General features: G+C 37.0%; 1 protein-coding gene across 2 annotated transcripts; it reads right to left on the bottom strand.

Annotated features, from left to right (window-relative positions):
• Nucleotides 1-7: 7 nt before the first annotated feature.
• On the bottom strand, nt 8-27,985 carry LOC132119328 (homer protein homolog 3-like). Of its 2 annotated transcripts, none has more exons than XM_059529188.1 (9): nt 27,567-27,985; nt 18,614-18,770; nt 18,403-18,534; nt 17,211-17,318; nt 10,065-10,201; nt 9,339-9,495; nt 2,426-2,536; nt 1,802-1,882; nt 8-1,249 (listed from the first exon to the last, which is right to left on the bottom strand). In XM_059529188.1, the coding sequence occupies exons 1-9, from the start codon at nt 27,569-27,571 to the stop codon at nt 1,064-1,066; spliced, it is 1,074 nt and encodes a 357-aa protein (XP_059385171.1). In that variant the 5' UTR covers nt 27,572-27,985; the 3' UTR covers nt 8-1,063. The 2 variants fall into 2 exon arrangements, with proteins under 2 accessions (XP_059385171.1, XP_059385170.1); XM_059529187.1 differs by having other exon boundaries at nt 17,202-17,318; nt 27,567-27,984.

The following is a 27,985-nucleotide window of genomic DNA, read 5'->3' as shown; positions in this document are numbered from 1 at the left end:
TGTATACTCATGAAGCAAATACGTTTATTGGGAATTCATATAAAACCAACAACAACAGGCACACAATAGAAAAATAGCATATGTGCAAATGTATTTAAGGTTATAGGGCAAATGTGCAAGCAAGGTAAAATGAAAGCAATAGTTCAAGTGAAAGTTCATGTTTTTAAAAAGAGGAAAAACTATATACTATAAAGCTTGGTATAAAGATGCATGCAGACATATTGCAAACGATAGTGGTCTATAAAGTGTTGTTCCTTAAGGGTTGTTGCATCTAATGGAATCTGACAGTGACAATTAAATGAAAGTACTCTCCAAAACAGTTGAAAACTTGCAAAAATGCATTCGATATATAACTACCTACATATTTAGACTGCAGCAGACCAGTTAAAATAATTAATAAATGAGTAAATGAAAAAAGAGAAGTTAACGTTAACCATTCACGTTTGTCACTAAGAGAAATATCATGTTTTATTAGTGCTTTGTGCTTAGATTTCCCCGTTTCTCTGGTTGTCAAACGCAGAGCCCTTCATTTATCAAACTTAATAAAGGAATAAGAGAAACCTTGAGCCTTTACATCACTTAACGTCCTAACAGAGACATGCTGGTGTCCGTAAATAGTGAGATATTCTCATTCGTCAGTTCTAGTTATGTATCTAACAATACTGGTAAACACATCGAATGGTAGCTTATATCTACAGAACGTTTTGTTCAAAGTCTTATTTTATTTAGAAGAATAGTCACAACTAAATCACAGATCTTAACAACACTTTCCAATATATTGCCATATAGTACCAGTAAACAGCTCTAAAGAAGTTCTAGTCTGTTTATGATTTTCTTCGTGACTATTTCAAGCAAACAGGGCCAGTTCTGTGCGAGAAACATCTGGTAAGTTACACCCATGGCTCTCAGGCAGTGAATGTGGAATGAATGTGTCCTAAATTCATCCTAGTCATCACCTCTCTAGTTTTCACTAGGAGACTAGTACCGTGACCAAGCGCAGAGTTGTGCAGCTTGGGAAGAGTTCTTATCTACCTCATGATTAACATTTGTCTGAGCGCAGAGGTCATTTCTCCAGGAGCTCGGCTAGGTTCTGCCGCAGGTGGCTCAAGTCGTAGATCTTAACGTCTAAAGTTTCAATGACCTTCTGCACTGTGCTCTCCGCCCTGCTCCGAGCATCCTGGGACGAAGCTAAAGCGCTCTCTGCTGTTCGCACTCGTTTATCCAACTCGGAGTTCATCACTTCCAGGTCCTAATGCCAAGACAAGGAAGACAAAACATGATCATATCTATAGAACGAAGTCAAAAGAAGGGTTATTAAAGTTCTCAGGGTTGTGAGATAAGAAATAGGAGACAACTGTGCAGCAATACAAAGACCAAATCTAAAGCAAATAACAAGAAAACAAAGCAAAAGGAAACAAATATACAATTACGTATAAAAAAATAAAAAATAAATATATTCTTAAATTTAAAGAGTAGCATAATGATACAAAGATTAGTTTTAAAGCCATAAAACACTTTCTTTAAACAATACAATAATGCATAAAAATAAAACAAATACATACATACATACATATATATATATATATATATATATCATCTCAATTTAATTTTACATTTTTACTAAAATAACTAAAAATTAATTAAAAATGTATAAATACGAACTCTAATAAGATGACAGAAAAACTTTAGCTGAAAATATACAAATTAAAACTAATTCAAAATACTAATACATATCTATAAATGAGACATGTCTAAAGCTAATACTTATCATACTTATATTTTTTGTGTTATGGGAATTTACCTGTATCCTTTGACAGGCCTCTTCCCTTTCTTTCTCCATCTCACTTAAATCTGGTTTCTTGCTTCGTAGAATCTTTATTTCCTGTAAAAACCATTTTTACAGTAAACATGGAACATTCTATACCAAATTTTGTACCATTTTAAGAAATGTAGAAGTACTTCTATCTTCAATGGAAATTCACCGGTATAAAAAAACTGATGAAAACGGGCTGAACCTTGAAATAATAATTTTGTAAACATTTCAAATGTATAGTATTTCACAAGTGTCACTGATTACATACTATTTTATGTTTAAGCAATTCCATATTTTCAGATTTATGCGTATTTCTGTGCTGGTGTCACCATTGCCTTGTTCACAGGGGACCAGGATCACACTTTCAGTAATGAAGCGCAGAAGTACTTGCAGTAATTATGCACAAAAGGTAACTAACTGTACTCTCAGTGTCACTAACACTAATTACTTCAGTACATCATGATTATTATTGGGTCCAACACAAACAACAAAAATGCAAATTGATAATAAAGTGTCTGTGCAGCTTACAGTGTGGAGATTATAATGGTGAGTCTCAAGATGGATTCTCTTGCAGTGTCAGTTAGCACTGTTACTACTTAAAGCAATCTTTACCTCATCTTTAGCTCTGATAAGGGCCTCCATCTCTGCCACAGTCTGTGTGAGCTCCTCGCTTCCCGTCTCACTGGAAGCAGAAACTCCACTCTGAGCCTCCAGCTCTGCAACCTGAAACATCAAACCAACAGAACTGCTATTACAAGACTGTCATCAAACTTAGGCCGAGCCTACGGTATAAAAACAGAAACATCTTTTTAAAAACTACTTTAAAAACAAATGTAGATTAAAAAAATGAAAACGAAAAAAGGTTAAATTATTTGATATTTTAGAGACGTATTGACATTTACTTATTGGCCGCACAGCACGACAACGATTTAATATTATAATTTGAACAAAACGGTTTCACTAACTGTTTCACCTAAAAAAATAATAATAATATATTGTGCCTAACTACTCAAGGTTTTTTTTTAGGCAAGGCAAGTTTATTTGTATATTTATATAGCACATTTTGTACATCAGTTTGGACATTGCACAATGTTCATTCAATAAATGCCCAGCTAAACATTTGAGTTTTGAGTCTAGGTTTAAAAGTGGCAAAAAGTTAGCACATCTGATCTCTTCTGGAAGCTGATTCCAACTGCAGGTGGCATAATAACTAAAAGAAGATTGCCCTTGTTTTGTGTGAACCCTTGGTATTTCCAACTGACTCGATTCTAATGATCGGAGTTCAGTTTGTATTCAGTGAACATATCTGCTATGTATCTTGGTCCTAGGTCATTGAGTGATTTATAAATGAGTAAATTTTAAATGAGAATTCTGGCAGCAGCGTTCTGGATGAGCTGCAGCTGTCTAATGGTCTTTTTGGGAAGGCCGGTGAGGAGCCCATTACAATAGTCCACCCTGCTGGTGATAAAGGCATGAACACGTTTCTCCAAGCCTTGACTGGAAACAAAACAACTAATTCCTCCACTGTTTTTTAGATGATAGTATGCTGATTTAGTTACTGCTTTGACATGACTACTGAAACTAAGGTCTGTCTCCAGAATCACACCAAGATTCCTGACTTGATTTTTAGTTGTTAGACCCCTAGAGTCAAGGTATGCATTCACCTTGAGAACTTCAACTTTGTTTCCAAATGCATGGACTTCAGTTTTTTCTTTTCTTAACTGAAGAAAGTTCTGGCACATCCAACTGTTAATTTCATCAATGCACTGGCAGAGGGAGTCAATGGGGCTGTAGTCATTTGGAGATAAGGCTAGGTAAATCTGGGTATCATCAGCAAAGCTGTGATAGGCAATTTGGTTCTTTTCTCATTATTTGACTTAGTGGGAGAATATACAGGCTAAACAAGAGCGGTACAAGAATTGAGCCTTGTGGGACTCCGCATGTCATGGCTGTCCACTTAGACTTATGCTCTCCTATACTACATGATAGCTCTCCCTTCTAAGTATGACTTGAACCATTTGCTTATAATCGCAGAAACCATGACCCAGTTTTCCAGTCTCTCTAGTAGTATGTTATGATCGTCAGTGTCAAATGTAGCTCTGAGATCCAGTAATACCAGCACTGATATTTTGCAAGAATCAGAATTTAAGCTAATATAATTCATTATCTTTATGAGCGCTCTTTCTGAGCTGTGATGCGGTCGGAAACCAGATAGAAAATTGTCCAGGTATCCATTTAAGTATTTGTTCAGCTGATCAAAAACTACCTTTTCTATAAAATTTTCCTGTAAAAGGAAGATTTGATATTGGTTTATAATTGTTTTATAATTGCTTTTTCAGAAGTGGTTTAATACAGTTTTTCATCGATACCGATCTTTTTAAAGGCTTCTTTTTATAATGTATAACTATATATAGTCAGGGCCTGAATTTCATTTTTGAAAATGGGGCCAATTCCCCTCTAAGGTGACTCTTGTGAGAGGGGAAGCAGCACAGACTGTGCCTTCACACAAGAGTCCGCTATTGATCAATAGCTGTTTACCACAAACACAACATTTATCCATTATTTGGATTTTAAATCCAAACATTGTCACTGAAAATGCTTTTTCAGCATTGCAATTATTATTTTTACACAGTACAGTAATACAATCTTTAACAGACACGTTTAAACAATAAATATAAGCAACAAGTTATTCCATGCTTTTACTTTTGCATTTACTTCTCGATTTATATATTTATTTGCTCAAGCAAGTGGCAAAACATTTAAACTACTGTTCTCATGTTATAAATTATGTACATGCTGAGTCGGGTCAAAAGTGTATAAAACAGTTATGATTCTTTTGTAGTTTTGTTTTTTTAATTATTTATGTGAATATTAATATCCCCTGCAATAGCAAACCAGTCAAACTCTGAGGAGATCAGTGATAACATTTCAGTGAACTCTTCAACAAAGGCTGGATAGTATTTTGGAGGCCTGTAATAGGGCTGTCGCGATAACCGCAATATTGTAATACTGCGCTATTGACAAGCAAACCGCAGAGGAAAGATAGCAACCGCAGAAACCGCAGCAACCGCAGTGTTCAGTGTTTTTTTTTTTATGAGGCTGTGGCCTTCTTGTTTTTTTCAATTTGTCACTGTGCATTCAATGTTAAATAAATTAATGATACAATATGGTTACGACTGTAATTTTCTCGCGAGCCGTTGTAGCTTTATGGTGCTTCGTTTGTTTTGAATAGGCTGGCTGAAACGATGGGAGGCGCTCGATCTGGTCCCAAAACCTAATGTCACGTCGCCAGTATGGGAACATTTTGGCTTTCAAGCCAATGAAAAGTGCGAGCCAGCGAATAGCCAGCTTAACGTGAAAAACGCTTAACGTGGTTTAATGCACTAATACAGTGATATTAACAGACCATACTCACTAAACATCATATTAATAAAGTATACTATCTACAAAAAATCAGATGATCCCTGAATATGAATTCAACGCATTTAATAACACGTTAAACCTTTTCCTCTCATAGAAAACCATAAGGCTTAACGTGTTATTAAACAATTTGCATTCATATTCAGGGATCATCTGTTTTTTTTACAGCAATCTTAGTTTGATGCACAATAGGCCGCAGATTAGATGATTTAGCCCTTCGGCTTGAGAAGGCCTTAGACTTTCTATCACATGATAAAACTAAAATAGAGAAAGCTACAGGCACACTGGGTTCCCGCTTGTCCTGTAAGCATTTGTGAATGTTGCTGCTATAATAGCAACCCAACAAACATCATTGAGAGCTGTTATCAGTTGTTTTTGGTTCACCTAGAGGAGATAGAGGGTTTGGGCCCTGGCATTGTGGCAGCGGTCGGAGAGCTCTCACAGGAGGAGGAGGACGAGCTGGGCCCAAAGGCTTTGGTGGTTGGGGGGCCTGCATTTTTTTGTTGATATCTGGGGGCTTGCAGCGAATGAGTGGTTGAGAGTTTGGGCCCAGCATACACCAATTCCTCCATTTTCTGTGAGAAGTTTAGAAGTGGAGATGCTGGAGAGAGGGATAAGGTGTCTCGTGACCGGGGCTATGGCTCTGGTGTTTCCGGTGGCTGGGATATGTTGTCCTGGCTTCCCTGGCTGTTTTCTAGAAAGTCGTCCTTGGGTGCTGAATCTTGGCGCTGTTCTGATATGTCACATTCTGTCTGTGATGAGTTCACTGGGCAGGGCCCATGGCAGTGATGTACATGAGCAGAGCTTGTGAAGTGAAGTAAAAGTGAAAGTGACGTGACATACAGCCAAGTATGGTGATCCATACTCAGAATTCGTGCTCTGCATTTAACCCATCCAAAGTGCACACACCGCAGCAGTGATCACACACAAAAACTGTGAACACACACCCGGAGCATTGGGCAGCCATTTATGCTGCGGCACCCGGGGAGCAGTTGGGGGTTCAGTGCCTTCCTCAAGGGCACCTAAGGCGTGGTATTGCCGGCCCGAGACTCGAACCCACAACTTCTCTGATGACAACCTCACATTCTGTCTGTGATGAGCTCTGTGGGCAGGGCCCACAGCAGTGATGTACATGAGCAGTGCTTGTTGTGGCTGTGTGGGATATGTCAACCACATGATGACCCGGACCTGGTGTGTGTGTGTGTGCTGAATGGATTGACACACTCTGCTGAAGGATGACGGAGGGAAAAGTAGATATTGTCATTAAGCACTCTAGCACCAAGTTTGTTTGGGTGGAGGCCATTCGGTTTAAACCGTTGTCTATGGCCCCAGAAAAGTTTGAAGTTGTTGATGAAATTCACTTTTATATTGCAAGATCTTTGTAGTCATGTGTACGGCCCAAACAACTGAAAAAACATATTTGTTCCCCTTGCTGGGAGTGGTCCACTGATGAACGACTGAACTTTGAGTCTTCGAAGTGTTTCAAAGAGTTCACTGAAGTCCTTCTTAAGGAGTTCTGACTGCTCTTTCTGAATATCATTCTTCCCCACATGGATGATTATTCGATTTGCAGTCTTGTGCTTCATCAGAATGTTTTGAAGTTCCTGGTTCACATCAGAGACCATTGCTTGGGGAAGGCAGCATGTTGTTTTAGTCCTGTTACTAATGTTTCTGATAACAGAGTCACCCACTATCAAAGTCCTGGGCTCGGCTGCGCTCTGAGCTGAATGCAACTGTCTGCTCGACCTTGAGCGCCTGTTAGTAGCGATGTTAGCTGCTGGCTGATCCGATCCATGTTTAATCACATTTGGGGATTCTTCACCCACATTCGTTAATACTTCGAATCTGTTTTCAAGATGTATAGGGGTTGGTAGAATACCAGTATTCACGAGCCTTATCATAGCCGAATCTGGGGTACAGGAAGCTACGGCAGCAATACGAGAAACTTGTCACAATCTGTTGTCTTGTGTTCCTTTGGGTCTCGCACCCTGGTTATGTCATCGAGAAGTGTGACAATCAGTTTCAGCTTGTTCCTCTACACTTGGTATAAACTGTTGAGAATCAGTAGATTCACAGGACTCACCAGCTGTATGCTGAGAGGGTCCATGACGACGGTCTGCTGAGTGTTCCGTCTGTTTTGGAAGTCCAGCAAGTAACTTTGGTTCAAGAACCACAATCCTTTGTAGACGTTTGTAGCAGATCATGCAACATGTAGATTCAACAAGAGGCATTTTCTCTTTCTTCTGTATGAATGTAGAAAGCTGTGGTTTTCCATCTCCGGAATGTAAGCTGCTGGCAGTGAGAGGCAAAGTCTTAGTATTACTCCCGTCCCAAAGAGTTTTTAGTTTTAGTGTTTGTGCACTGTGCAAAAATCTGTTGTTTGAGCACTGTGCTGATCTGCTGAAGTTAAAATCTTCGAAAAATCAAGAGAAAAGTACAGAAATAAGGAGCAAAGCACAGAGCAGAAAACAAGAACGTCCGAATGGTAGAGAATCTTAGCGGTCTCATTTTCCCTATGGTCATTTGTCTTCCCTCTGTTCCAGACAATGAAGGCGTATTGTCTTTTCCTATGAATATCCCTCTGCACGCTCTCTGAAGACCTGAACTACATGCATCATCTGGATAATGCTTGCTTCAGTAGACCTTTAAAGTGTTGTGGAATCCTTCATTGTATGATTATGTAAAAACAATGAAGAGTGCCGAAGGGAAAATATTCTGTTTGCTTGAGCAACTGCTAAAACAAATTGTTAACACATGACAACATCTAAAATGTGGATGTTATCCTTATGTGGTCCTCAAAAAAGCAGTAGTGTGGAAAAATGGTTTCATCTGGAGCCACTTCTATCATGTCCCAGTTGCATGTGAACATTTAAATTACAACAATGCCATTCCAAATCGACTTTTTTTTATTGGGGTGGGTCTCCAATGACAAAAACAATATCTGTTTTTGAGTTTTGCTAAAGATGGAGACTCATACAGGTTTGGACAGCATAAGGGTGAGTAAATGATGACACAACATTCATTTAAGGCAAAACCCTTTAGGTGAATGGGGTAAAAAAATAAATAAAAAAAATAATAGATTTAACCATCACAGTTGCTTAATCCCAATTGTTTTATATTAAATAAATTAAATTTATGTATTTAGCAGATGCTTTTATCCAAATGACTTACAGTATATTCAGGCTAACAATTTTTTAACATGTTCCCTGGGAATTGAACCCACAACCTTTTGCACTGCCAACGCAATATTCCACCACTGAGCCACAGGAACACGTACATTGTGAAAGTTTTCTGAAATATTATGTTTAATGCAAATTAGGGATTAATTGATTAAATATGCAGTAATTTGCAAACATTTCCAGAACAAAAAATTTGAACATTGGATAAACCTACGGTTCAAAATTCTTGACATCTTAGAGGTAAACATTTTGGAATTTTTAAGATCTCTCTTTTTATCATTCCATAAATTAGAAAATTTTGTAAACGGCCAAAAACAAAATAAAATAATAATTTTCATCATGACGTTTTAGGCATAACATACACACACACACACACACACACACACACACACAAAGTAGTTCACATGCATAACTCAAAATCTAACAATTATGAAATATGAAAATTCTGTTTATTTCCATGTTTAAAAAAAGTTTAATATTTAACTTAAATTTATTTTTTTACTTGTCTTTACAATTAGCCTTTAGAATCTAAATAGAAAAAAAACTGGAATGTGTAGAGTATGTAAGTGCTACTGGAGTGGAGATTTCTGGCTCAAACTGAACTGTAACTGAAATCTACAGGTGTAAATAGATGAAGCATAATAAATAAAACCCTTAAATGTGTTTTGGATGCTTTCTGAAGAAAGATAAGTTATAGAAGTAAAATAGCCTAAAATATCTACAGTGCCTGAAAAAACAACAACAATGGTTTAGCCTGCACTCCCTAAAAATAAAGGCTCTTCAGATTCTTTACATTAAGAACAAAATGGTTCTTTTAAATGTTCATTGAAATGTATTTTGGCAAACCTAAAATGATCATTCTATGGCATCGCAAAAATGAATCACTACTTTAATTCTAAGATGCTGTAGAGTCTTTTATTCCTCACCTGCTCTCGTAGGCGATCTGTTTCTTCCTGATACTCGGCTAATAGTTTTTTCCATTGGTCAATGCTGCTGTTAGCTTCATGAAGAGCAGCTACCAGCTTAGTGTTGCTGTCCCGAAGAGAAAACAGCTCAGCATCTGAGTTTCTCTGGCATATCGACCTGTGAACAAACCAACACCTGGGTTTCAATTATACTCCGGTCTTTCCTTCTGGAAGCTGAGGAATAGACCAATTTAACTGAAGAATTTTACTCCAACAGCAGCAGATGTTAAATGCCATTTTGAAATGTAATTTCTTTATATTATAGAACAAGTAAATCAATAATATACTGTGGGCTACTGATGTCCCTTGGTTTCAGATTTAAAGGCTAAGCATGTTTTAACAGCTTCTTTAATCTCTTCTTATTTTGTAAGTAACCCATTTGCAGAATTACTTCCTAAACACTGTCTCTTTGTGATGTTTTCAGGATGCGCTTGTATGGTGAAGTAATTTATGCTTGAATCCGCAAAACTTTTGACGTTAAACTCACTGCCAATTACCCCAGAAAACTACTGAGGAGGAAAAGTACGTCAGGCAGATTGATTCGATTCACGTGCATCTGAGCGAGCCACTAATGAAATGCATCAAATAATTACAATCTTAAACTGTTTGTGTCCAAGTTATGAATTATCGTTTAAGAAAACTTGATGATGAGATTTGATGGGTATCAGGGAGATCTGAATGTTTTACCCTTCAGAAAGCATCTTCCTCATCTGCTCTTTCTCCGTGGATTCCTCCATATCAGCACTCTTGCTGCGAAACAACTTGTCCTCACTGGAGCCATTGACACCAAGCAATGGAGGAGACTGACGGTCCTCAGACAGCACCTGGATTATAAACACATGAAAGACAATATTACGATTTTTGCATGTTTTTAAAGTCTGCATTTGATATATAGTATAAACACTAATATTCTAAAATAGTTTTACAGTTGAAATGAACTATTTTCTATTGTAATATATCTTAAAGTGTAATTTATTCCTGTGATGCAAAGCTGAATTTTCAGCATCTTCACTCCAGTCTTCAGTGTCACAGGATTCATTCTTATTTGCTCCTCAAAAAACATTTCTTAAAATTATCAATGTTGCTGCTGAATAGTTATGATGAAACCATGATATGATGTATGTGTTTTAATAGAAACTAATGTTTTTATTGAGATTGAAAGTGACAGTAAAACATTTATAATGTTGCAAAATATTATTTTTGGCATTGATAATCATAAAAACCATTATTAATAAATGAGCACCAATAATAATTGAGCATTAAATCAGCATATTTAATGATTTCTTAAGGATCATGTGACACTAGAGACTGGAATAATGATGCTGAAAATTCAGCTTTGCATCACAGGAATAAATTACATTTTAAAATATTTTCACATCGAAAACTGGTCTTTTAAATTGTAATAATATTTCAGAATATTACAGTTTTTACTGTATTTTGATTAAATGAATGCAGCCTTGGTGAGCATAAGAGATTTGTTTCAACAACATAAAAAATATCACCACGACTTTCAGTATACATCTCCACCATAACATATAAATTACAACCAGTTTTCATAATTTTAATGTTTATGCAATATTCATGAAATCTCTATTCTTAAATGGTGCCACTGATTTGGTGTTTACAGGAAATGTCCACATTTAAAATGAAAGACAGTCCCAGTGAGCACACATTTTCTATCCCATGGTTTGATAAAATAACTTCTTTAAAAAAAACCACATTCACAGTCTGTTTGTTTGATGAAGAAACACTTGAGCAGTGTGCACATGTGACTAAACAGGGCATGTGGCAACATATGGTGCTGTTCTGTGACTGAGATTTGAAAGGACACCGGTTTACTTCAGCCTGCTGTTCATGTAGACTTGGGAAAACCAGAGCAGTACTTCAGAAAGAACTCGGCTCTTCTGCGTATACTGTATAGCAGCAAATGCAGCCTTGGCATTTCAAACATACACAGTGTTTCTGTGCATCAATACACACTTGCTCTCAGAAAATCTTGTATAATTCATTAATCTTAAGATCAGCGTTCCCAAGAGGAGGACAGTCTGTTTCTAATCCAACCACTCAGGCCGATGACTTGTGTGTCTTCTCTATAGCAGTTCGTGGCAGACGTAGGGAACTTGAGATGGAGCTTTCCGTGTGTTTAATATATTTAGAGAGGAATCAAAGACACAACATCTCCACTGCATAGTCAACGGCTCGGGAGCTCCATCCCTTCAATAATGCATCTTGCAGATCTCTACATTTTTAATGAGGCATTACAGATTTCCAGAATATTCCACTCTTATCATGAGCCCATGTCAAACCATAGAAAAATTATACTGGAGTTTAGCAACACTATTAGAAAGAGCTCAGATTAAACCACCTCAATCTTCAATTCAATTCAATTCAATTCAAGTTTATTTGTATAGCGCTTTTTACAATACAAATCGTTACAAAGCAACTTTACAGAAAATTATGTTTCTACAATATTTAGTAGTAGCTAGTAGTTTGTCCCCCAAATATCGTTCGAGACTCATACTTGTTGAGCGCTACTGAAACAGGAAGTTGGACATGATGAAGGGCTCGTCTTTTTTTATTTTATTATTGTAGATTAAATCAGTGGGTGTAGTACTATTTAAGTATTTTTTTTTTTTATTGTAATATTATTAGCTGGAGCGGGACATGCCAAAGTAATCTTATTTATTCATTGATTTAAAATAGTTCTAAATTTACAAATTTGTTTTAATTTTAGTTTAAGTTTTTATTGAAACAGCCAATGGTTTTTCCAATCAGTTAGTTAGATGGAGAAGTTATTAGAGGGGAACGTTTATTTTTTTTAAGTGCTGGGCAATGATTAATCGCGATTAATCACCTCCGAAATAAATGTTTTTGTTTATGTAGTATATGTGAGTGTATATTGTATTATGGATATATAAATAAACTAACACACATGCATTTATATACTTAAGAAAAATATGTTATGTTTCTACATTAAATATATTTATGTAAATAAATTTAAATATTAGTCAAATTTATAATGCACGTGTGTATTTTTATATACATAATAAATATACACAGTACACACACACACACATATATACTATATAAACAAAATGATTTATTTTGGATGTGATTAATCGCGATTAATCATTGCCCAGCACTTTTTTTTTGTATCATTATTTTTATACTATTACAGTATTTATGAATTTTTCAGTTTTCTTATTTTCTTATATTTTTACTCTTTACAAAGCTCAGCAGCTTTATAATTAGCTTTTCTATGTAAATATGCCCTAGATGGACATCTTTGACCATTGCGCCTTGCAGTTTTTTGCCACGCTTCTCCATTCATCAGCGCATCTCCGGTTTATAAGAGCAAAACAATCTGATTGGCTAGTAATGTTCGTTTGGTTGAGAGTGAAAGCTGCTCCTCTCATACCATTGGTAGGCGAACTCATGGACTCAAAAGTGATATCAATCAAACGTTGCTCGCCGGATATCCGTCACAGTGCCTGAGAACTTTAAGCCCTGCACACTATTTTGAATATGGCCCTGAGTATTTTTTAATAAATCTTTATATTTACCCAAGAAAAGAAGACGGTCTTAAATGTGCCAAAGATAATAGCTATTTTAATTTTGTTGATATGTTATTAGTACACTTGCATTCAGATGGCACCAAATAAAGCCACAAAACTCCCAATTCTGATTCCATAAGGTTTGTATAAATGGCCTCCATACAAACTGGGACAAAAGTTATCATGCATGACAGTGTTTCATATGAAGTCCTTCCTGAGGGATTTGAGTAACTCTATGACAATAGCGAATGGTGTCAGCTGCACAGGAGACACAGGTGTGTCATTGTATGTGGAAACAGATGTAGATGGCAGTTTGACAGCTTACCTGAGACAGCTGAGAGAGAGAGACAATCCCATCACCACAAAAGAGACATAAAAAGCAAGAAGACACAAGCATTTCATGAATTACCATTACTGTCACTCATACGTAAAGGCCAAAAACATCAGCGTGGCAAGTGTTGCACAGGCAAGTACACACACTTTCTTACAAAAGATTCAAACTTGTTACAAAACGGACCAACTAAAACATTATTTGATGTACAGGAGACATGCATGTTTTGCTATTAAAATAGCTGTTATAAAAACATAATACAGGATTTGGACAGAAAGCTCTTGAAGTGACCAAAGAGCACATCTGTCTGTTTGACTTTTTATACACATCCGTTCTTCTCCCATCGCCCCTAGACTCATGAAAAGACCCCAACACACTTTATCAATTAATAATGGCAGCATTATTCAGCGCACTCGGTTGCGGTTTTTAACACTGAACACTCAGGCTTGATTAAATAATGAATAGCTCTCAGTCTGTGGCCTGTTTCATTCGCTCTAGAGAGGCATGTTTGAACACTAAGAGCTCATGGGACGAAAAGCCTGTCATGGCCATTAAACCACTACAGAAAATACTGTATATGGCCACACAACACAAAGCATTTTACAGTACTATTAAACACTAAGTTTCAGCCAGCCTTGTTTTGTTACAGTGTTGGTAGCAGAAGTAAATGAGCAATATGTATTATTTTTCTGTGTTTGACCTGTTTTTCCTTTTTTTTTCTTCTTTTAATTGAAACACCATCTTGCTGGCAGTAAGATACCCCTTTAAACCTTATGTGTCCTTGGAGAACAAAACATTTCCATGTCAAAAAATATACCTTATTCATATTTCTTCCACTTTCACTGACATAGAGCTTTTTACCAACATCAGTCCTCATCATAACTACCAAAATCTATTCATTTTCAGGATTTTAATCCTTTAAAGGGATAGTTCACCCCAATATGAAAACTACCCCATGATATACTCACCCTCAAGCCATCCTAGGTGTATATGACGTTCTTATTTCAGACGAATACAATCAGTGTTATATTTATATATAGCTTTATTTTAGAGCTTTTTAATGGCAGTGAATGGATGTTAAGAATCTGAAGCCCAAAAAAGTACTTCCATCCATCATAGAAAGTGCTCCACACGGCTCCGGGGGGTTAATAAAGGCCTACTGAAGTGAAGCAATGAATTTGTGTAAGAAAAATATCCAAATTTTAAACTTTATAAACCGTAAAGTCGTACAAAGGAGATCTTCTCAACAAAGAAAGATGGCGGCAGGTAGAGCAGGGTGACTTATAAAATCTTGTCAAGGGACTACGGATGTAAAATAGCCTTTGGCTAATTCTAGTACACTTACATTAATAATTTTTATTAATGTACAATGTCCCTGTCAGCTAAATAGAATCAAAAAAATAAAAAATTACATTTGTGTTCACGAGAGAGTGGCGTTCCAGTGGATGAACTATCCCTTTAAATGGCAGTTTGCCACTGTTGTTGTTTTAATAAAAAAATTTAAAAAAAAAAACACCCAATTTGTAAAATTCACAAATGTAGAACAAAAAATGCATGATTTTATGCTTAAATGGCACGGAGATAAAATATTGACATATTTTGCCTGAAAGTCCTGAGTGTAACTATTTATTGTAACAAATTGTAAAATTCCATAAAAGAAATACACATTTATGTCAAAATAAATGCATTTTTTCATTAATTTAGCCAAAATTATCAATAAATAAATAAATGAATACATTTTATATATATATATATATATATATATATATATATATATATTAGGATTATTTTAATGAAAATTAAGCTTATTTTTCCTCATAATACTCAATCCAATATAGCTTCCAGACTAGGGATGTGCAATAGTGATCGAGTACTCGATGATCAATCATGTAAGATTTTATTATTTTATTTATTATCAAATTATTGATTTTTTTTTTTCTTCTTATTGGTTATATATAAGAAGAATGATGGATGGAAGTATTTTTTTGGGCTTCAGATTCTTAACATCCATTCACTGCCATTAAAAAGCTCTAAAATAAAGCTATATATAAATATAACACTGATTGTATTCGTCTGAAATAAGAACGTCATATACACCTAGGATGGCTTGAGGTTGAGTAAATCATGGGGTAGTTTTCATATTGGGGTGAACTATCCCTTTAAAGGATTAAAATCCTGAAAATGAATACATTTTGGTAGTTATGATGAGGACTGATGTTGGTAAAAAGCTCTATGTCAGTGAAAGTGGAAGAAATATGAATAAGGTATATTTTTATGACCGTTCTTTTTGACATGGAAATGTTTTGTTCTCTAAGGACACATAAGGTTTAAAGGGGTATCTTACTGCCAGCAAGATGTGGTTATAGCAGCACTTTGGGTGGTGCCCTGAGCTCTGATTGTTTAACTTGTCACTGCATGCGTCAAAAGACGTGAGAAGAGAGAGAATGGGCTCGAAGGCATGTAGTGATGTGTGGCTTCACTTTGACAAGACAGATTTTGGATATCAACATTTATTAACATGCTGAATGCGATGCATATCAGTGTTTAGGGTTTTAGTTTTCTCAAAACCCCAATTGTTCTCACTGGAGCTTCTCATTACCCTAATATATATATATATATATATATATATATATATATATACAAAGTACTGTGCAGAAGTCTTAGGCCACTAGTATTTTCACCAGCAAAAAATGGTTTTAAGTCAGTTATTTATGTTTTGCTGTAGTGTGTCAGTAGGAAATATCATTTTGCATTTCCAAACATTATTTTTGCCATTAATTGTAATAATCCAGTGACATTTTTATTTGCACAAGGAGTCTGACAGCAGTCAGTGCTCCACACAGAGATCTGATCTCACCATCATCCAGTCTGTCTGGAATAACATGACGATACAGAACAAACTGAGACAGACTCAATCCAGAAGAACTGTGACAATGTCTCCAAGACACTTCAAGAAACCTTCCTGCAAAGCTACCTGAAAAACAATGCGCAAGTGCACCGAGGACAAAAGCTTTTTTTAACGCATAGTGTGATCACACCAAATGTTGACTTAATTTAGTTAAGCTAAAAGAAGTTAATTCATAAAATCTATTTATGGCATTATTTTTGATGGCATCCTCACTTTACAGCATTTTTACACAAGTGCCTAAAACTGTAGCGTTGCAGGTTTCTTGAAGTGTCTTGAAATCATTGCTTTTTTTTTTTTATACTGTTGAAAAATACTTTAACTCAATTCTATTCAATTTAAATCGGCATAAATATATACAATTTAAATGTAACATAAATGTAACAGTTTCTGATTTATTTCTATTGATTTGTTGGTGAAATATCACCTGGAATGTTTTTGACTAAATAAATACGCAGCACAGCTCATGGCAAACAAGTCAAACTGGAATGATGGGTTTAATCAAAGAATACATATTATATAAAGCAATGTCCTAATCTGATGTGGACGCAGACTCTGGAATACTCTCAGGCTGCTATAATGGGCATGATAATTAAGGGATGAGTGTGTCACCAATGGTGAATGAAAAAGGTTAGCCAACTGTAAAGTAAAATAAACAAGTCTTTTGTGTTACCCGGGTGACCGCATAGAGTTACATAACTCTACACAGGCTCCAACCAGTGTATCTGTGTCACCTCCTGGCATGCGAGGACATGCTTCGTGACTCACACACACTTCCAAAGAATTCAGAAAGACAATATACACAGTGGAGCACTTCTCTTGTGGGACTGGTATTAAAATTGATACATTGTAACATGTGTTAGGCCTGATGATCCTCTGTGCTATTGTTAGTGGTTAATAGAGATGGAATGAAATGCTCAGGTATGACATGAGTTGATAAATGTCTAGATTTGAATCATTACATAATGCTAGTGTGTTGTTTTCAGTCACGATTCGAAAATGTTTAGCTGAAGTTGAAATAGGAGTTGAAATACTGTGTTTACCTGTGGAGAAGAGATATTTAGGCCAGGACTCAACAGCTCAAACTTCTCCTGTGATTTATCCCGGACGAGTTGTGCCGCCTCCTTAAATTCTTTAAACTGCTCTGAGAACTGCACAGACATTACAGAGACATAACTAAAACCCTTATAGAAGCTTCATCAAATCTTTTTAACAAATGTATAGACGTAAGATGCAAGAGGCCATGATATATTGTCAATAAAGATGCAGCTAAAGGTCATTGTTAACCATGCCATGCAGTGTATTTTATATAGAAAATACATGCCATTTCAGTGTACATTTAACAGAAAATCTCTTTTAAAATGTCACTTGTTGTTACATAATCAATACATACAGATTACACCTGTTATGGGTTGATTTGAGTTGTCGGAAATACTGGTTAACCTAGAATATTTCAGACAATTTCTCATTTAGAATTTAATTTTGATACTATGAGGAGTTGTGGAATGTGCATGTAAAATGTTTATTACGATTATGATGTTTGCGGGTCAATTTGACCCCCAAAGGTCAGCGGCAGCTGCACTGACCCAGAATAAATAAAAACAGAATTAATGCTTTTGTTAGTAATTTTTACAAATGTGTGTGCTTTTTGTATTCTAATAAATTCAATAATTTTGGCTGTACGTTTTCCCCTTTATCAAAGACACTCATTATTTTAAAGATTTTCATTGCGCCCCTAAAGTTTTTGAAGGCACTCACATTTTTCAACTTGAAGCACATATGCTCCTAAGCAAAAAAAGTCATTCAATCCATAAATATCAATCCACTTTTTAGTTTGTTTTACCATTTATTTTACAATTTACATTGATTTGCTTAACCCACAATTTAGATTAAAGCTTAAATTCCCCCAAATATGACAATTTTTTCCAAAGCTGCATGCAGTTCTTTCTTTTTCTGAACACAAACCGAGATATTTTGAAGAATGTTGGAAACAAACAGATGACGGTAGCCATTGACTTCCCCAATATTTTCTTCCATACTATGGAAGTCAATGGCTACCTTCTTACTGTTTGGTTACCAAGATTTTTCACATAATATATATATAAGTTTTTTTGTGCACAACAGAAGATAGAAACTCAAAGAGGTCTGAAACAACATGAGGGTAAGTAAATGATGAAGTTTTCATTTTTGGGTGAACTATCTCTTTAATAAAACCGTGCTATAATATGTATTTACCTGCTGAAGCTGCTGCTCAGTGGCAAACCCGAGGCCATACACTGTGTTGGCCCTGCTGTCCGCCCACTGGCCAAACTTCTGTGACGTTTTCGTGAAGGTCATATTAGGTGTAATGGTGCTGTTGATAATCGCCTGCATTAGAGCAAAACACAAAAATACCACCTTAGTATCACGGCACAAATAACAAAAAATAGCATTAGTTTTCCCTCACCTTAGTGCCCCCTACACTGATGATGCGATACACGCTCCTGCCAGCATCAAAGAAGAAGGAGACGGTGACGGCGTGTTTGCTGGCTGGAATCCAATTTCGTTTAGTGGCCGGGTCAATTTGGAAGACGTGTGCCTTCAAGCTGAATATTGGCTGCTCCCTTCAGAGAAAAAATAATACATACATATATATTCATAACATATTCTGCATTATTTAATTCTCCATTATGATGCCATCAGACGCATTATTCTTGGGCTGATGTGGGTTGATTTGGTATCAGAGGTGTGCTAAGCAGCGCTTGGGATGGGAATGAGAAGCACCCAATGCAAGGTCAAGTGTGGGACATCAGAGCCAGATCTGATTATGAAGGGGCATGGCCCGGCCTGGATGGTGTAGATTTATTAATGTATATATAAATACACATACATGTATATATGGAAAAAATATTTGCACATGTATATGTATGTGTGTTTACAGGGTTGCCAACTCTCACACATCTGGTGTGACACTCACGCTTGGACTTCAGCGTGAGATTGATGCTGAAAGCGTGAGTGTCACGCCAGATGTGTGAGAGTTGGCAACCCTGGTGTGTGTGTGTATATATATATATATATATATATATATATATATATATATAACGTGCTGTGTTAACGTGAGACTCTTATCGGGCGATAAAAAAAATATTGCCGTTAATCTATTCTCAAAGTTGGGTTGGGAGCTGGGTCTATACTACGCGAGCTATGATGACTTTCACCTTGATATTTTAGTGCAGATGTATACCTAGCCGAATCTGTATGGGGCGAGAACGAGTCTTTAAACCTGTGTGTATGCCTACTGTGAAATTACCACATCAAATGTGAGGTGCTAACATGGATGCAGCTAAGATGCCGCCGGGTTTGCTTCAGGGTTTTTTTTTTTATTTTTTTAAGAAGCTTCCAAATGGAAACCTTGACAAGTCTCACGCCTGTTTCACACATAATCCGTCTGCAGTGCGCATGCAGTCCGTGTGCATTACGTATGTGATGCTGAAGCAGCACAGACTCATTGTGCTTTCACACAGGACGTGTTTGCAGTCCGCTACTCGGTACGTAAACGATCGCTGCACTGCTGCAGACGCACCGCTCCTGGAACACACTGACGGAACGCAACCGCGTGAACGCTGGAATCTGTTAACATGGGTGCGTAAAAAAATACGAAATGCATACGCACTGCAGACGGATTATGTGTGAAACAGGCGTAAGGTTTTTTGCACCTTGTGCAATGAGGAATTAGTTTACAGCTTTCTCAAGCAGTTTGTGATGCATTTTGGAAACAGGAGATGAGCCCCTAGTCTAGAGCACTACCTGTCTTGAGAAACCCGTTCTCAAAGACTTAACGTTACTTTTAGTCATTATTTTATTTGGGTAGCACACATATTCTGAATGCCTTCGGCAGAATTCAAATGAGCCATTTTAATCTAGATTAATTCCAAGATTACACTGAGATTAATCTAGATTAAAAAAATCAATCTATGCCCACCAGTAATATATATATATATATATATATATATATATATATATATATATATATATATATATATATATATATATATATATATATATATATATATATATATATATATATGGCTGTCATTATCGCAAATGATTTCATAATCCTACGATTATGTCGTCCACAATTTTTTGTGCATCTTGTCAGTGAACTATGGCTCTGTGTAGTAAATGCTGCTCCATGTTAAAGCAGGTGATTGAGATTTACTACTGATTACAGAACCGGCTTTACTGACAAGATACACAATCACATTAAATTAAATGTGCAGCCCTTCTACATGTATGCAAGCTAAAATTCACATGGTTTTGTCACAGCATGTCACAATCAGGGCCGTAACCACCATTGAAGGGGACCTTTTTTCCTCACATTTTGCCATTTTGCATTGAAAATATGGTATCATTTACATGATTAATGTGTTAATAGAAACGTTTTGCCTTTTTTTATATGTTAAGCATCCAAATAAAAGTGCATGCATTTAAAATATTATTTGTAAATAGTTAAATGTATTTACTAACCTTCACTATTTTATTTCTAAAAAGAAAATAAAGAAAATAAATGGTTCCCAGTGTTCAAGACATGAATACAGCCTTGGTCACAATACAACTTGTAAGACTCTGGCAGTAAAAAAAGAAAAAGAAAAGGAAAGAAATCTTTAAAGAGGCAGTTCAATCAAAAATAAAAGTAAATCTATAATTTACTTATCCTTATGGCACTCCAAGACTAGGCCTATAAGACTTTCTCTCATGGGATACAAAAGAAGATATTGTTTTTGTCTATACAATAAAAGTCAATGGGATCCAATGTTGGACCCCATTGTATGTAGGGCTGCATGATATATCAAAATTATCGAAATACCACAAATGTAAATATCGTGATATGCATATCGCAATGGCGTGCGATTTCTGAATCATTTTAATAATAAGATAATTAGATCAAAACGTTGCGAAATGTCAAAGTTTTAGTTCGACACATATAGCAGAGAATTGCTTGATGTTAAAAAGAGTTATTAAGTGCGATAAGTTACAGAAAACAAATCTATGCTTTATCGTCTTGCTGTCTGACACACACCTGAAGCACGTGCAGTAGAGCTGAAGATCTTTGCCCAAACCCGATGGGACCCGATGGGTTCGGGCTTAATTTATATCATCTTATGCGGCCTCGGGCTTGCGCTCCGGTTTGCGAGGTAAGCGCGAGAAAGATGCGAAAATGGATGCTGAGTAGGTGTAATGGAGGCTTGCCTCTGGCGATTACGTTTTGGTTGCACCAGCAACTAAAGCAAAGTCTGAGGTGTGGAAAAGTTTTGACCATGTTTATAATGAAAATAATGAGTAAATAATGACGCACCATCAGTGAGTGCAGGAACGAGCTGAAGCCATCTACATTGGATTCAAACATTTTCTCCACAAAAACATGTAGGCTAAGCCTCTGTGAGTAAAGGTTTTTTTTAATGATAACTAAATATTCATTGAGTCTTAAATGCATAATGTGGACGGAATATTTACGCTAATGTTGGCATTATTCTTTTATTAAATGTCATCTGCTAGTGGCGAAGCAAATCTGGCGGAGCCTTTATCTTAATTTCGTTATTGCCAAATACCCATCTTTAAATGTAATTAAATTATCTTAATTTAATTAGTTAAAAAAGACTCGTTTTTATTGGTGCATAGGCCTAGTCTATGTTAGTCATGAATAAATTGTTAAAACATGTATAAATGACTCATTCTTGACAAAAGACAAAAGAGCTGTGTGTGTGCGCACATTTGAATAATGTCGGCTGTAAACGGGTTCGGGCTTTTAAAAACCTGTTAATCAAAATGTACTTGTCGGGCTCGGGTCCTGTCGGCCCTAACTTTTATGGCCCGATTACAGCTCTAACGTGCACAGGCCGCATCTCGCACAGCGTCTCTACAGTTCTGCCACACACGTGCAAAACCACACAGACGTGCTTCAGATGGTGCACGAAAACCAAACTGATTTGTCTTTCACATCTCCTCCTCATGTTTGAACAGACACATACACACAGAATAATGTCAATAGTACCCGTGCAGTCACCATGCAATAGTGCAGTCAGTTATGTTTTAAATGAATGTAAACAGCGGAGAAAGAAATCGGATGTGTATCATCATACCACTGGAGCCGTGCAGTTGGTCTTAAAGTGACAGCAGCCAATAGATAGTGCTGCTGAATATGTCACTATGTTAATGTTAATCAACCACAAAACAGCTATAACAAAGATTAATCTAAATTTAATTCATACAGTAAACACAATGCAGTTTTAAACTTAATTACCCCCCCCCTCCCCCCCTTTGTTTTTTTTACTGATTGTTCACTTGCCTTTAATCATATTTGAACTTTCTCAGACAATAGTTTTTGCTGTGGTTTATAAAGAACTACTTAAAGTGTATGGAAAGCAAAGACACAATTTCTTTTTTTTTTTTTTTGTATGTTCACATTGATGTTTGACAATGATATTTTCTGATTTGTGACATTACTTTTTATGTACTGATAAAACACTGCTGGTCACTTTCAGAAGTTCCAAGAAAGAATGTGAAACAAATTGGTTATATACTTATCCTTTTTTAAATATTTTTAAATATAATTTAAAAAGATTTTTGCACACTTTAAGTAATATCGCATATCGAATATTGCATTTTTTGACAAGGTATATCAAGGTATGACCTTGTATGGGTATGACAAAGAATCACATTTTTTTTTTTTAATATCGCACAGCCCTAATTATGGAACATTTATTAAAATCTTCGGTGCCCTCTTGATTTGCTCCTGCCAGCCAGAGTCCCACTGCCGGAAAGTAAGGACCTGATGCTAATGGAAAGTCAGAGAGTAATTTCACTGGAGATCAGATTCATATCAGCCCTGTCCACACAATGCTGAAGGACACACCTGTGTCATCAGTGTTGTAGCTCCATAGCAAACTCTGGCTCCATCAATCTTTCCTGAATTAAACCTCCAGAGGCCAAAGAGACAGTCTGGTAATGCTTAATCACTCTGGCATTCTGGGAAGGTTATCTAGGACAGAACACCTCCGGAAAAAGCAGTGCAGGTGCTCCATGCAGAAACTGTTTATCAAGCACTTCTGTTGCACAGTAGGATATATAAAAAGGTCTCTTCTCCAACTTGTGCAATAATTTCACGGCACAGCCAAGGTCTCCATTCAGAGTCTGAGCCTCCTGGATAGTTCCCAAGACTCTTTATAGCATCCTTTTATAGCTTTAAGATGAAAACCCCAATCAAATCCAGCAAGTACTGAAACTAAGAACAGCAGACCGGAAAGTAAACAGGACAGGAAAGGGACAAGTATTTCTGTCAAGGAGAAGTCACCTGCTGGGTAATAGCATGCTGTTCTAAAATTTCACATCTGATTTATGTGATCCTCTGACCCAACTGCCAGGAAATCTCCAATAGTGGCAAATGAATTTACAGAGTGCCATTCGAGCCCATCTGAGAACGGTTCATCTGTTGATTTTTCTCGGCTGCACAGAAAGCGTCAAAACACGAGGTGTTCAAACGTCTAACCCAAATTACATTTTTCATATAAGAAAATATTAAAATGTCTTTAATTTATGAGAAATAGGTTTCAATCAGTCAAAAGTGATCATTTTGTCCCAAATAATGTAGCCCCTATGTGTGACAGCTTAAATTCTGCCATAGCTTTTTTATTATTATTATTTTTTATTATAATTACAAACATATCTTCTATTTAATTTGCTATAGTTTACCACATTTTGGTAACAGGGTTGCAAAAATGGCAAAACCACACAAAAAATCTATAGAAAATAAAAGTGGCATATAGTCGTGACATATCATTCCTTCCAAAAAGTGACGCACATCGGAGTAAACAGAGTATTGAAAATTTTGGAGTTAATTGCTTCAATTTCCCACATTTTAAAAGGGTTGGAAAAACTATAGAAAATTAATAGAAAATAAAAGTTGGTTTTATACATTGGTTGTTGAGATTTTACCATCTAAAAAATCTAAAATCTTAAGATATCTTTAATACTTCTTGAGTTATAGGCATAAAGACTGAAGAAAAATGACATTTGTGGCACTCAGACACGCATGTGACCAACATATGGTATTTGACCACTGAAAATGTGTACAATTTAACAGTTTACTCCTGGAATCATATTGAGAGCCCTGTATCTCTGGAAATGAACCATGCAGAGTCGTTTTTACTAGGGGTGTCACGATTTCGATTTTAAATCGAAATCGATCGAAATTAAGTCACAGTCTCAAACTTCGAATTAAAAAATGGAATCGTCGATGCTGTCACGCCCCCATGTTGCGTCTGGTTACTTGCCAAGCGGAAAAAAACACATGTGTTGAAGTGCTGCGAGTCAACCTCCTCTAACAGCCACTCAAAAGATAGCATGGCAACTGCAGATGCAGGAGAACCATCGACAGAACACGAATCCCCTCCTCTTTCACTGAAGTCGCTGGTGTGGAAGTATTTTGGATTTCCAGTGAGTTATGTTGACAACGTTCGCGCTGTCGACAAAAAAACAACAGTTTGCAAGCTGTGCTATGTGCGTGTACCATATTCTCTCACTGGCAGCACGACTAACATGGCAGGGCATCTCCGCAGGCACCACAAAAACATAGATTTATCTGTTAAACCAACAACTACACAAACTACTCTTCCGTCTTCATTTGGAATTAAACTTCCAAGCAACTCAACTCGTGCAAATGCAATTACGCGTGCGGTAGGAGTATTCATAGCCGCGGACATGCGACCTTATTCGGTGGTGGAAAACTCCGGTTTTAGGCATTTAATTAGCGTGCTAGAGCCACGCTACGAAATCCCAAGTAGAACGCATCTCACAGCTACGGTGATTCCCTCCATGTACAATAATGTAAAAGAGAAAGTTATTGAAGGTCTGAGCAGCGCACATTTAGTTGCCTTGACTACAGATTGCTGGACATCCAGAGCAACACAGAGCTTCATGACTGTCACAGCACATTACATTAATGATGACTGGGAAATTCAAAATCCAGTCCTTCAAACTCGCCCCATATATGAAGCACACACAAGTGAACATTTAGCAGAAGTGCTGAGGGAAGTGGTAGTGGAATGGAAGTTGGACAGACAAAATTCAACCATCCCTGTGACAACTGATAATGCTAAGAACATTGTCAATGCCTCAAATGCAGCAGGATTGTCACCACACATTGGATGTTTAGCCCACACTGTGAATCTGGCCTCCCAGAAGGGGTTGGGAGTAAACCAGATTTCCCGTCTTTTGGGCAGAGTCAGGAGGGTGGTCACTTTTTTCCACAGAAGTACCACTGCAGCAGCCATCTTAAAGTCAAAACAAGACATGCTTCAGCTTCCTCCTCACAAGCTGGTTCAAGATGTCATTACAAGGTGGAACTCCAGCTATGACATGATCACACGCTATTTAGAGCAACAAGCTGCTGTCTATTCTGCACTTGCAGAAAAAGACATAAAAAAAATGCCAAAGACCTTATCACCCTCTCTGATCAAGATGTGACTGTTCTGGAAGATGTATGTCAGGTACTGAAGCCCCTGAAAACAGTCACAACCTTGATGAGTTCCGAACAGCAGCCTACTGTGTCTATGATCATGCCCCTACAACACACCATCCTGACATCTATGAAACACAGTGACACAGATTCAACAATTGTAAAGGATGTTAAATCTGCTATAGAGGCAAACTTTGAAGAGAGGTATTCAGACCCAAGACTTCAACAGTTCCTGAATGAGAGCACTGCCTTGGATCCTAGGTTTAAGACTTTACCCCACCTGGATGACAAATCTCGGAATGAGATCTTTAATTGTCTGGAGGAGAAAATTTTGCAAGAGCACCCCACACAGGTATGTGATGCATTTAGTCTAATGTGATGAAATAATCATCTTATTCTGTAAAGTAGTTTTTTTTCCTTCACATTCATAATATTTCAGGAATAGGACTAATCACAATATGCTTTCTGCTTCTTGTTGTCACACTTAAATATAATTTCTGCCTGTTCATTACCTTAAACAACTGTGTTTTTTGTGACTATTTCAGTCTCGTGCCTCGGGAGAAGGGTCCAGCCAAAACCCTGCAGAGGATCAAGAAACTGTAGCAACCAGCAGAGGCAGCCCCCCAGCAAAGAGAACAGCAATCAGTGAACTGTTTGGTGATTTTTTCAGCACAGCCTCCACTGCATCATCATCAGCAATCAAACCATGGCCTGATGTTGTGAAAGACGAGATTCAGCTATACAAAATGGCTAAAGTAATTTCTGTGGATTCAAATCCACTGAAATGGTGGAAAGATAATGAGCACCAGTACCCACATTTGTCCAAGCTTGCCAAACGTTATCTTGCTGTACAAGCAACAAGTGTGGCAAGTGAGAGAGTGTTCTCAACAGCAGGGGACATTGTGACAGCTCAAAGAGCAGCCCTCTCTCCAGAGAATGTAGACATTCTCATTTTCTTAAAGAAGAACATGAAAATATAAAAAAAAATCACAGTTGTCGTCTGCCCATAGAAATGTAAATAGTTAATATTTTAGCAATATTTTAGTAATATTTTAGCAGTTCTCTTTCCATATTCCTCTTTAAGAAGAACTTAAAACTGCAAAATTATTACAGTTGTCTTGTGTTGTTCTATTATAAAAAATGTTAATGTTTTTGACAACTCAAAGAGCAGCTCTAAACAACATATCCATCTGTAGGAAGAACATGAAAGAATGAAAAAATACAGTCATCATTCTCAGGGGATAAAAAGTAGTTATCCGTGTGGTATATGTTCATCTGTTCGGAAATAGGTTAAGACACTTAATTGTTCAGAGACTATGGACATGTCTGTTTTATTGTTTTTGTTTGTTTTGTTGTGAACTTGAATGTCATCTTTTGTGAAGAAGACTGCACTTACAAAAGAGAAACTGGATGGCAGTTTATTTTAAGTTTTCAATTGACTAAAGATATAAGTTATTGTTACATTATGTTGTTAATAAAAGTTTTAAATTTGACAATGTAGTGTGGTACATTGTAGTCACCAAAGGAATGACCCTGGAGAAATTATTCTCATAAACAGAGCTCAGAGATAAAGAGACTCGGAATCCCGTCAGCTGCCTAACTGTGGCTTTTTTGGGGCTTGACTTTAGACATTTTCTGCTGGCTCGGGACTGACAATGATGACTAAACATGCTGTCTAGTTAGACAGCGCAGGAGATATTGAAATGCGTTCGCCTTTTCCAAACTTAAGCCGTCAAAAAAAAAAAAAAACAACAAAAAAGAAACTGATCCTGACTAAAGTTACACTGAATGTGCAACTGTCGCACACTAGTAGGTGTTAACTCTAAAAAGAGAGGTTATCTGCGCTGTTCAAGACCGATCGTCGTCGTTTTTTCGGACATTTGTAGCAAAAGGAGAGTGAACTCACCCCATTTTCACAGAAGTAACGTTAAATCAGTGAATTTCAACCTCTCCAGTTTTCTTTCCCAGCTGATCAACGCAGGATCGGTTTCAGTCCGGTCTGTCCTGTTTATATGTCGATGACCACACAGCAATGTAAGTGTCAAAACAGTTGTTGGGCTTTGTTTGCTCCGTTATGGAGTGTTTTTATAGAAACGGAGCTCTCCTTTGTCTAGTGTCTCTGTTTGCTCTCGGTTTCTCGTCCTCATAGTCCTGTTAGTTTTTCTCCTACGGCCTCGCTGTTTCCACGCTGCTGAAAAGCAAGCAATAAGCGTGCACTTCTGCTGTAACGTTCCGTGGAGCCCTCACAGTCAAATTTCCAAAGTAATCTGCTCCCTCTGAATACTACAGCGTTCACTCATGTAGACCTACCCCACTCCTTAACGC

This window comes from Carassius carassius, chromosome 38 (assembly GCF_963082965.1).
Source record: "Carassius carassius chromosome 38, fCarCar2.1, whole genome shotgun sequence".
NCBI classification, from domain to species: domain Eukaryota; kingdom Metazoa; phylum Chordata; class Actinopteri; order Cypriniformes; family Cyprinidae; genus Carassius; species Carassius carassius.
This window is presented reverse-complemented; position numbering and strand designations above follow the sequence as displayed.

Coding starts and splice junctions, on each gene's coding strand:
- LOC132119328 (XM_059529187.1), bottom strand. Junction 10,202..17,201: donor CTTCTCCACAGGTAAACACA/GTATTTCAACTC, acceptor TTTATAATCCAG/GTGCTGTCTGAGGACCGTCA. Junction 1,250..1,801: donor AGGCCTGTCAAAGGATACAG/GTAAATTCCCAT, acceptor TCTTGGCATTAG/GACCTGGAAGTGATGAACTC.